General features: G+C 34.9%; 2 protein-coding genes across 2 annotated transcripts; both read right to left on the reverse strand.

The window, feature by feature from the left end:
- Positions 1 to 5,623: 5,623 nt before the first annotated feature.
- On the reverse strand, positions 5,624 to 8,012 carry LOC141441769 (uncharacterized). The gene is made up of 5 exons (XM_074106620.1): positions 7,114 to 8,012; positions 6,912 to 7,019; positions 6,734 to 6,817; positions 6,558 to 6,660; positions 5,624 to 6,469 (listed from the first exon to the last, which is right to left on the reverse strand). Exons 1-4 carry the CDS (start codon positions 7,226 to 7,228, stop codon positions 6,599 to 6,601), a joined length of 369 nt encoding a protein of 122 aa, XP_073962721.1. The 5' UTR covers positions 7,229 to 8,012; the 3' UTR covers positions 5,624 to 6,469; positions 6,558 to 6,598.
- Positions 8,013 to 8,032: 20 nt separating this feature from the next.
- On the reverse strand, positions 8,033 to 9,509 carry LOC141441768 (uncharacterized). Its single transcript, XM_074106619.1, has one exon. The coding sequence runs from the start codon at positions 9,452 to 9,454 to the stop codon at positions 8,033 to 8,035; it is 1,422 nt and encodes a 473-aa protein (XP_073962720.1). The 5' UTR covers positions 9,455 to 9,509.
- Positions 9,510 to 10,262: the final 753 nt, after the last annotated feature.

A 10,262-nucleotide genomic window follows, 5' to 3' on the forward strand; every position in this document is an offset into this window, starting at 1 on the left:
GTGTCACTTTGAACCTTAGTAACAAAAACACTTTCTTTGCAGATGAGACTATAGGTAATAAAGAATTGTACCTAAAAGTAATTCAGATGCTTAGTCTTTAAGTAAGCCAATTAGTCTATTTAGCTTCCTATTCAGAAACTTATATTGGTTACTTAAGTTAAATAGATATTTTATATGAGCTGTGGTGATTAGGATTTAAATACTTTAAACACTAAATTATTTTTGATTTATGCAGCTAAAGAAATTTGATTTATATAGTTGTTACTTAAATATTACCTAATTTAACCAAGTTAATATTATATTTTTTACTTTTATAAATTTATGTAGTTGAAAAACTAATATTCAATCCTTTGTGTCATGAAGATGTTAATAATAAATCATAAATTAATAACCTATGGAATATAATAAATAAAACATGCTTCCATGATGGTTTACGAGGTAACTTTTTTTCTCCTGTTTTTATTTCAAATCTCCTGTTTTTTTACGACATTATTCTCCTGTGTTTTTCAAAAGTGGACCTGCAACACTGGTAGTCTGTGAACCGAACAGTCGCTCGCAGCCGCGTGGCTTACGAAATAAAAGAGTCAACAAGTAATTATATCTATTAATATATGTTGTTATCGCAATAATACATTAATTTAGAATGTGTTCTTATGAAATATGTTATATTTTATAGCCGACTGATGATGGCATAAAAGGTAAATAGGTACTATCGTAAAGGTGGGTTTAGACCAAACGAGCGAATGCTCATTCTATCCCCACTACATCAAATTCTTCTAGTGTAAACAGGCGTAGACCATTCTTTCGTTGTTCTTAGTGCGTCGCAAAGATTCTATAGAATATTCTAAGAATGCTCGCTCGCTTGATGTAAACGGCGCAAGAGCGCGCGAACAGTTGCTTAGAGCGTTCTAGCGTGTTCGGACGTGCTCGCGCCACTGAGCGGTCTCATCAAAGCGTTCTTGTGTTCTAGCGATTGTTTACGTATCTTATCGATTAAATTATGGATTGGTCTCAAGAAAATTGTTTATTAGGGTATGGCCGCAAAAAATTGTACTTATAACATTCATGACATCGTAACACACGTTACGTACATGACCGAATGTTACGTGCATGACCATTATAAAGCTTAGTCCATAATATAAACTATTTGGGGTTATATTATTTTTTTGATAAAGGAGAAGGAAAAAAAAAATGTTATAATATGGCAATGTTGTTTTATATATATTATTTGTAGCAACACTAGGTTACCTAAGTAACTAGGAAAAACTTGTCTGTCGTGTGCCTTCCAAAATATAATACTCGTACTACAGCTAAAATTGTTTCTCTTCAATCTCCTCGCACCCAGTCATAATATCCACATCATATGGTAGCAGAAGCGTTTAATAACGGTGCGGGTGAATTGAAAGATTCGTTAGTACCGAGGAAAGATGGAATCTGAAATTGCCGGGTCTAGTTTAAAATTAACCGGAAGTAATAATTGGCCGACATGGAAGTTTCAAATAAAGGTAATCCTGAAAGGGAGAGGATTGTACGAACTGGTAACGGGCGAATTGGTGAAACCGGCAGAAACTGAAAAACCGGAACTGTTAAAGCAATGGATGAAAAATGATGCCAAAGCCCAAGAACTGCTAGTCACTCGAATGGATCAGGGACCGCTTTCGCATTTACTATCGTGTGAAACAGCGAAAGAGATGTGGACAAAATTAAATACGGTCTACCAGAAAGAATCCGAGGTGAGCGTTCATTTGTTACAACAAAAATTCTTTTCTCTCGAGTACGAAAACGAGTCCATGTCAGATTTCTTTTCAAAAATTGAACATATCCAGACGAAGTTGAAAGAGTGTAAAGAGCCTGTCTCTGATAAAATGGTTATGACTAAAATATTAATGGCACTGCCAGAGTCATACAAACACTTCAGATCTGCGTGGGAGTCCGTGCCCAATGAGAAACAAACCCTAGCTGAGATGACCTCTAGATTGCTTATAGAGGAAGAGAGAATGCCAAAACAGGTGGAAGAAACAGCGTTAAAAGTACAGAAACGTTTTGGTAAAGCTAGAGGAGAGCAGAGAGACAAAAGTGGAGACAGAAATTGTTTTTATTGCAAGAAATATGGACATAAGGCAAAGGACTGTTGGTTCAGGAAAGAGAAAAAGACTGAAGGTAGAAATTACAACAGGAAAGAAAAATGTCACGATGCGTTTATAGGAACACAGGAGAAAGAAAAAGTCAAGAGAGAAGACTGGTGCCTGGACACCGGGGCGAGTGAGCACATGAGCTGGGATAGAAACTTGTTCGAGACCCTTCAGTTAAAAACGGACCTGGGTAAAGTAACCGTAGGTGACGGAAACGAGGTAGCTATAGAAGGTATTGGTTCAATAAAAGTGTTAGCTAGAGTAGGACAGAATATGAATGATATTACTCTAAATAATGTATTGTTTGTTCCAGAGCTAACGTTTAACTTGTTCTCAGTTGGTAGTGTTTTAGACAAAGGATATTTTTTGTCGTCAGATAAAAATTCGTGCGAAATTTTGAATAAAGATGGTCAGGTTAGAGCCATAGCTAAAAGAAAAAAATAAAATGTTTACGATGAATTTTTTAAACCTGTATCCAAAAACCGAAGCAGAAACAAAAGTGGAATGTCACTTTGCAAAACAAAATTTGACGCTGTCAAAATGGCATTCAATTTTTGCTCATCAAAATTTTTTCTATGTAAAGCGTATACTCGATCGAAACAATATAAAATATGTATCTGAAAGTGAGAATATAGTGTGTGAGAAATGTTTATTAGGAAAACAACATCGTGGATCGTTCGCAAGAAGCGAAAATAGAGCGTGTGAGAGATTATCATTGATTCATGCTGATGTGTGCGGCCCGATGGAGGTAAGTTCGATTGGTGGAGCAAAATATTTTCTGTTGTTAAAAGACGATTACTCGTCGTATCGGTTTGTATATTTCCTAAAACAAAAGTCCGAGGTGAAACGATGTATCGAAGAATTTATTCAGTCAGCCGAACGGGCAACTGGATGTAAAGTAAAGTGCTTGCGATCCGACAACGGGTTAGAATTCGTAAATACCGAACTCGGTAGCTTGTTAAGACACAAGGGCATCGTTCACCAACGGTCTGTAACGTATACACCGGAGCACAATGCGCGTGCGGAACGCGAAATGCGGACCCTAGTCGAAGCATCCCGCAGTATGATGCAAGGGTTTGGCAAGGAGTTTTGGGCGGAAGCCGTGAACACAGCCGCATACGTTCTAAACCGCACGGGACCAAGTCCTACAGTAGATAAAACTCCCTATGAGTTATTTTATGAAAAACAAAGTGACCTTATGTCAATGCATGAGTTTGGGTCCAGGGTATCTGTGCATATTCCCAAACAAAAGCGTTTGAAATGGGATCCAAAGAGTCAAGAAGGGATATTTGTAGGATATGGCGAACATACTAAAGGTTTTCGGGTGTATTTTACAGGAACAAGAAAATTGGAGATAGTACGAGATGTTATATTTCTACCAACTGAAGATGAAAAGATAAAAATAACAAATGAAAACAAGGAAGAAAAATATGTTAAATATGTTACTGAACAAGATGACCAGACCAGTGTGAACCAGAATATAGACCCAATTCCAGGGTGTAGTAGAGAAGAAGATTGTTTAGAAAATTTGGAACCAGTAAGAGAGAACATAAGTGATAGAACAGAGGGTCATGGGGTTCAGAGTCAAGAAAATGATCAGTCCACTGTGAGTGAAGAGATAGACTACCGTGCGAGACTAAGAGATAGAAGTACATTAAAACAACCTTCAAGATTAGACTCTTGTCATATATATGCCGCTGTAGCAGCTGCAGAGCAGATTGACCCAGAGCCTGCGACATACACTGAGGCGCTGTCAAGTCCAGAAAAAGAAAAGTGGAAAGAGGCAATTGACAAAGAAGTAAGTGCACTCGAAGAAAATAAAACTTGGGAACTTGTGAGACGACCAGAAGACTGCAAATTAATTGACTGTAAATGGATATTCAAAAAGAAGAAAGATGAGACTGGTAAGGTAGTAACATACAAGGCAAGGTTAGTTGCTAGAGGCTTCCAACAAAAGGATGTAGACCTGTCTGAAGTATATAGTCCAGTTGCCAGGCTGTCATCGGTGCGGTTCTTCTTGGCAATGTGCAACGAGTATAACATGCAAGTATCACAGTTAGATGTATGTAGTGCATTTCTGAATGGTGATGTAGAAGGCGATGTATATATATCGGTGCCGGAAGGAGTTGGTAAAGATAACTTACAAATTAAAGAAACCGAGTATGCGCTTAAACTTATAAAATCTTTATATGGTTTAAAGAATTCACCTAAAAATTGGAATACAAAGTTTAACAATGTAATATTGTCCTTAGGTTTTGAGAGGTCTAACTATGAGTCATGTCTTTATGTCAAGTCGACCGAGACTTATAAAGTATTTCTATTACTGTTTGTTGACGATATGCTTCTTGCATCTACAGATAGCAAGGAACTTGTAAATGTAAAGAAAGACCTAAGTAATATGTTTAAAATGAAAGACATGGGTCCGGTATCACATTATCTTGGTATGCATATAATTCAAGATTTAGCTAATGAAACAATAACATTAAACCAAACTGTTTATTTGCAAAATGTCTTACAAAAATATGATATGCAAGATTGCAAACCTGTGAGTACCCCACTTGATAAAAATTTTGATCACAGTGTTTTAAAACGAGAGAGCTCAGAAAGCACAGAGATAGAACAAAAGTGTAGGCAGCTGATAGGTGCATTAATGTATGCCATGTTAAGTACAAGGCCAGATCTATGTATTAGTATCAGCATCTTAAGTCGTTATCAAGCCTGTGCAAGTCGAGATCTGTGGAGTCATTTAAAAAGACTGTTAAGATATGTAAAGGGTACACTAAACTTAAGTTTAGTCTACACCAAACATAAGTGTGAACATATCATAGCAGGGTATGCAGACTCAGACTGGGCGGGGGATAGGGTTGACCGAAAGTCAACTGCAGGATATTTGTTTCAAGTATTTGGTTGTACTGTATCATGGGTATCAAAGAAGCAAACTTCTGTTGCTTTGTCTTCTACAGAAGCTGAATATATTGCGTTAAGTCTTGCTGTGAGTGAAGCATGTTGGTGGCAAAACTTAATTAATGAAATTAAAATTTGTAAACAAAAAGTGTATGCTACAGTATTAGAGGATAACTTAAGCACAATTAAAATATGTAAGAGCCTGTTTCATCCAAGCAAACTGAAACATGTTGACATTAGAGTACATTTTGTAAGAGACAAAGTTAACACTAATGGGATAAAGATTGTATATGTCAGTAGTGCTGAACAGTTGGGAGACATTCTCACAAAGCCACTGGGCAAGCAAGTGTTTAACTATTTAAAAGAGAAAGTCGGATTGTGCTAACACCATTGAGGGGGTGTGTTATAATATGGCAATGTTGTTTTATATATATTATTTGTAGCAACACTAGGTTACCTAAGTAACTAGGAAAAACTTGTCTGTCGTGTGCCTTCCAAAATATAATACTCGTACTACAGCTAAAATTGTTTCTCTTCAATCTCCTCGCAAGTCATAATTCAATCAAAAAAGATAAATATTTCAAGAGATCAAAATTTTATTAGAGTAGTAAATTGTAATACAAGTAGGTATGCTTCTATATATCTACGAACGTGGCTGACATCGGGCACGAGCCGGAGGTGATTGCTAAATTTTCCGCCGAGTATGTAATTTTCAATAGCTTAAAAGTGATTTACGAAAATTTTCAACACCGATGTGAGTAATAATAGATATAACAGTATATAGTATTTTATGCATTATAATTATAATTGAAATAAGTTTTAATATGTCCACTTTTATAAATATATTTTAATTATATTCAATAGGTATTTTAAAATATTGTGAAGCCAGTCACTAATTTTGCAATTAAGTTTTTCATATGAATCAAAGCGTGTATTTGGATTAGAAAACGGTGCTTTATGATTAGCTTATCGTGCAGTAATATTGAAACATTCACAACCTGCTCTTAATTGAGAACAAGGCTCATTTCATAGTGTACCTAGCTAAACTCGATGTAGTTACGTTGTTGAAAAAGACTTAAAAGTAAATTACAGCAGGCATCATGATCATCATTTTTTAAAATATACTCTTTTGAATTTATTGGTATAAATTGCAACTTTCTTTACAATACACAGTGCAGGTACAACATCATATTCTTCTTTTCTGGTAACAGTGAATTTTAGCGTTGGTTTAATTATGGTTTTTAAAAACTTTATGTTGTAAAACGTTTCATTTTCTTTACAAATAATTTCGACAACAAACCCTATATAATATTTCCACTTCTTTTTAGTGTAGTATCTTACAATTACACTGTCATTCATATTTATTGGCACTTGTTTGGTTTCATCATTTGCTTCTGTCTCAGTATCATATTGAATATTCTCTTTTTCTGTCCCTGTAAATTAACAGTATTACATGTTTAACATAATGAATTACGTTCTATTTGCGTCTTGAGTTATAATGTTATAAATTATTAAATTTACCTGAGATTGAAGTTTCCTCAAAGTTACAGCAATCAGTTTATTTAAACTTTCAGTCCCAGTCTCATTGCTATAAAATGTCTATTCTCAACATTTGATAATATCCCTGTAAATAAAATAATAGATTTCACTAGTAGACTACGATAATAGTTTAATAGACACACATGGAAAAATATTACCTGCTGTAGAATTGTTAACAGGAATACAATGGTCTATTTTTTCTACATTTACGTGATGAGGCGTTTTAGCATCATTCAATATCCCTGTAAAAAAGATCCACATAAATACAATAATGTGCCACTAACATTGTTTTTGTAAAATAATAAGAACAAACTATGCCTGAGACTTTCTTTTTACCTTTCGTCGAAGTATCATCAGATTTTTTTTCCGTATTTTGTTTCTCATCCTCATTCGTATCGGTATTTATAATGTTTTTATTTTCGTTTTCAGTATTTGCTTCTATTCCTGAAAAAAAAAATTTTTGGTGTAAAATGAATTCACAACGCAGGTCATAACAAACTTATAACAAACAACGAAACTTGAATTCTAAGTTAGGTACCTTCATCAAAAGATAATATTTCTTCATAACAATCTTCGGTCGAAGAATCATATACCGAATAGTCATCGTTCTCGTCTGAGCTACTTTCGTCGAGATACTTTTGATTTTTTTGCATGCATTTAGGCTTTTTTCTTATATTTGAAGTTGATGGCACAGGATTGTCAAAGCTTATATTTTCCTTTTGAGATTTTGTATTGACAGGTTAAAGTTTTTATTGATTATCTGCATATTTTTTTTCAAAATCTTTTAAACCTACAAATGAAGTATTTTCAGGCTGGAATCTAATGTCCGAAAGAATGGTTACTTTTGCTTTCTTATTTCTTTTGTGTTGTTTAGATATGTCAGCATCTTCATTTATTTTTCTTTTTAAATGAGACGCTTTAATTTTTTTATCATTTTCATTAGTTTTAGTCACTTTTACCAGTCTATGTCTCCTTACATCAAAGCATTGACAGTAACCTCTTGAATCTCCACAAAAGCAACTTAGAGATCTGAATCGTATTTCATAATTGGATTCACTGTTACTTATTTGGTGCAAGTTCATTGTCTGAGGAACAGGCGTCAGAACTTCTTCAATTGAGTATTCGGCAATGTCATCCTCATTGATATAAAAAGTCATAACAGTTGTGTCCGAGTTTTTAAGACATGTATAGGCCGTGTATGCGTCTGGTATGTCAATTCCGTGTTTGACGTTATCGTCTAGTCTGCGTTTGAGTCCCCCTCCAACTCCATCTGCCGCTCCCTTTCCATGAGCAGATTCACTAAAGTTCCATGTTGAAAGGGGGAATCACATTTCCGTTGTACACTTGGTAAACAAAAAAAAATTCTTTTTTTGTTATACTGTGTTGCTGGTCCATCGGAGAAAAAATGGACCGCATTAACCAGCGGTATTCCTTTTTAACATATTTTAGTATGGGATTTAAATGTGCCCAATGGCTTCGGGACCATGTTCATTAGATGCCGATATTGATGCGAATGACTGTGGTTTTTTTTCTTTGGCATACAAAACACCTGTATGAATAGTCACTTGTGACTTTGATGCTCCGAAGTGCATGGATTGCACTTCAGTAGCAAGTTTGCAAACATAATTTTCACTGAAGTCGATGTGAATTGCCACTTCAGTGGCCTTTAAGTTTTTTATACAGGATAAGTAATGTGCGCACTGATGTTTTATATTAAATATGTGTTTTTTAATATCTTTAAGTTCCTGATTAAATGATTCAGTTAGTGTTTGTAATTTATCTTGAATTTCTTTTTTCACCATTTTTTTAGTAGTCATAGTTTTGCCATCATTTTTGTTAATATATTCATGTGTCTGCATAGAAAATTCGTTCCATTTAACAATTTCATTCATGTCCCGATCGTCTTCATCGAACTTCATAAATTTATTGACACATGTAGAACATTCACCATAGGCGCATGCTTTAGATTCCAAATCACATACGACGTTTAATAAGATTTCATTTGAATTCTTAGTCTTCAACATTCCTAAGGAATTTAACGTCGCAACCTTTATAGAAAAGTTTTCGTGCTTTATGCACCCGCATGTCTCTCTGCTAGAAAGTTTCGGTTGTAGCACATGAAATGGTCTGTACTTTTTAAATGCTGTCGATTTCGCTCTACCTCCTTCTGTTCTGTACTTTTTATAAAGCTCCTTTATTGTATTTAGCAAGTACCGCCTTTTGTCTTTTATTTTGCCTTTAGTCTTGAATTCTTTTTTCCCAGCCGTAGCCCGACTCACATCGTCTCTGTTATAGAATTTAACTATCTCACTTATTATAATTCTGTTCTTTCTAATAGTTGTTTTCTGTTGGCGAGCTCGGCCTTTCAATCCAAATACTGACGTAGTTATCTCAATCTTCTTGTTATATTTTTTTATGTACTTGTTTCCAATTATCTTTTTAAGTGTATTCCGTTCTTTGTTACTCTGCGTATTCTCATATGTGTCTTGAATTGCATTTATTAAAACATGATGTGTTAAAAGCTGTTTCTTCACTTTACCCTTTTCTTCTTCAGAAATGTTCGGCAAATTCTGTTCTATGAAACTGTTAGATTTTGTTAATGGTGTCATTTCTTTCCAATCTTGAATCTGTGGTTCAGGTGCTTTCAATTTTAGCTCGTCAACATGCGCAACCAGTTTTTTATTTTTCTGTATGTAGCGTTTACACTTCTTTTTCAACGACTGAATTTCTTTCTTCATTTTATTTATTTTCTCTTCATACAATTGTCTTTGATAAGCCCATCTTCTTTGTAATCTTCTTACCAAGGCTTTATTTCTATTAGCTTCAGTAATATTACTATCAGTGGTATTATCATTTTTTTCAGTATCTTTTGACTTCATTCTGAGGCGAGTTTGGCTGGTCCTCCACTGTTTTCTTTTAATTTTTTTATCTTCTGAACATTCCGCGATTTTTTTTCTTTTTTTATTTCTCTCCGCATTTTTTAATTTTATTTCTTTGTACTTCGACGGATTTTGCGCTCGTAATTTTTCGCGATATTTTTTTTGCCTTTCGGCATTGGTCGACGGCATCTGAAAAATTATCATTATTATTTATTGTATATTATTTATTTATATGCGTAGGGATATGGTATATATACTTATAAGTAGAAGTGTATAGTAAGTAAATAAGTAGTAAACTATGTAAGTTTCGATTTTAGGTTGAGATATCTTGCCTACCATTCGACTTAAGAATGAATAATTACTATCAAAATACCGGCTATAGCCAGCGTGCCTCACACCATCGTGTGGGTGGAAGACCACCACAACACATGGAAGATCAAGAAGTCAGAATGCAGCCAGCACCTCAAAGGCCCGAGGTAGCAAGCAGCACCAGAAACGCTCAAACCAAAGAATGGAGAGCTTTCGAGAGAAGAAGAGCTTCGAAACAATGGAAGCTAACAGAGAGAAAATTAAAGCCGAGCTTTTCGCAGGAGTTGAAGATGAGTTTTCAAAACTGGCGGAACAGCAAACTCTACAAGCTAATATGCTATCAGTTACATCCCGAGGAATAGGATTCGGAACAACACATTTAACATATGTTGCAAACACAGTATGCAGGTATGCAGAAGTATTTAATCATCAACGATTTTTATTATCATATTATTATTACTTAAACTTAAAAAAAAACAACCACCTGGCCCAACACATT

This window comes from Choristoneura fumiferana, chromosome 24 (assembly GCF_025370935.1).
Source record: "Choristoneura fumiferana chromosome 24, NRCan_CFum_1, whole genome shotgun sequence".
Lineage (NCBI taxonomy): Eukaryota > Metazoa > Arthropoda > Insecta > Lepidoptera > Tortricidae > Choristoneura > Choristoneura fumiferana.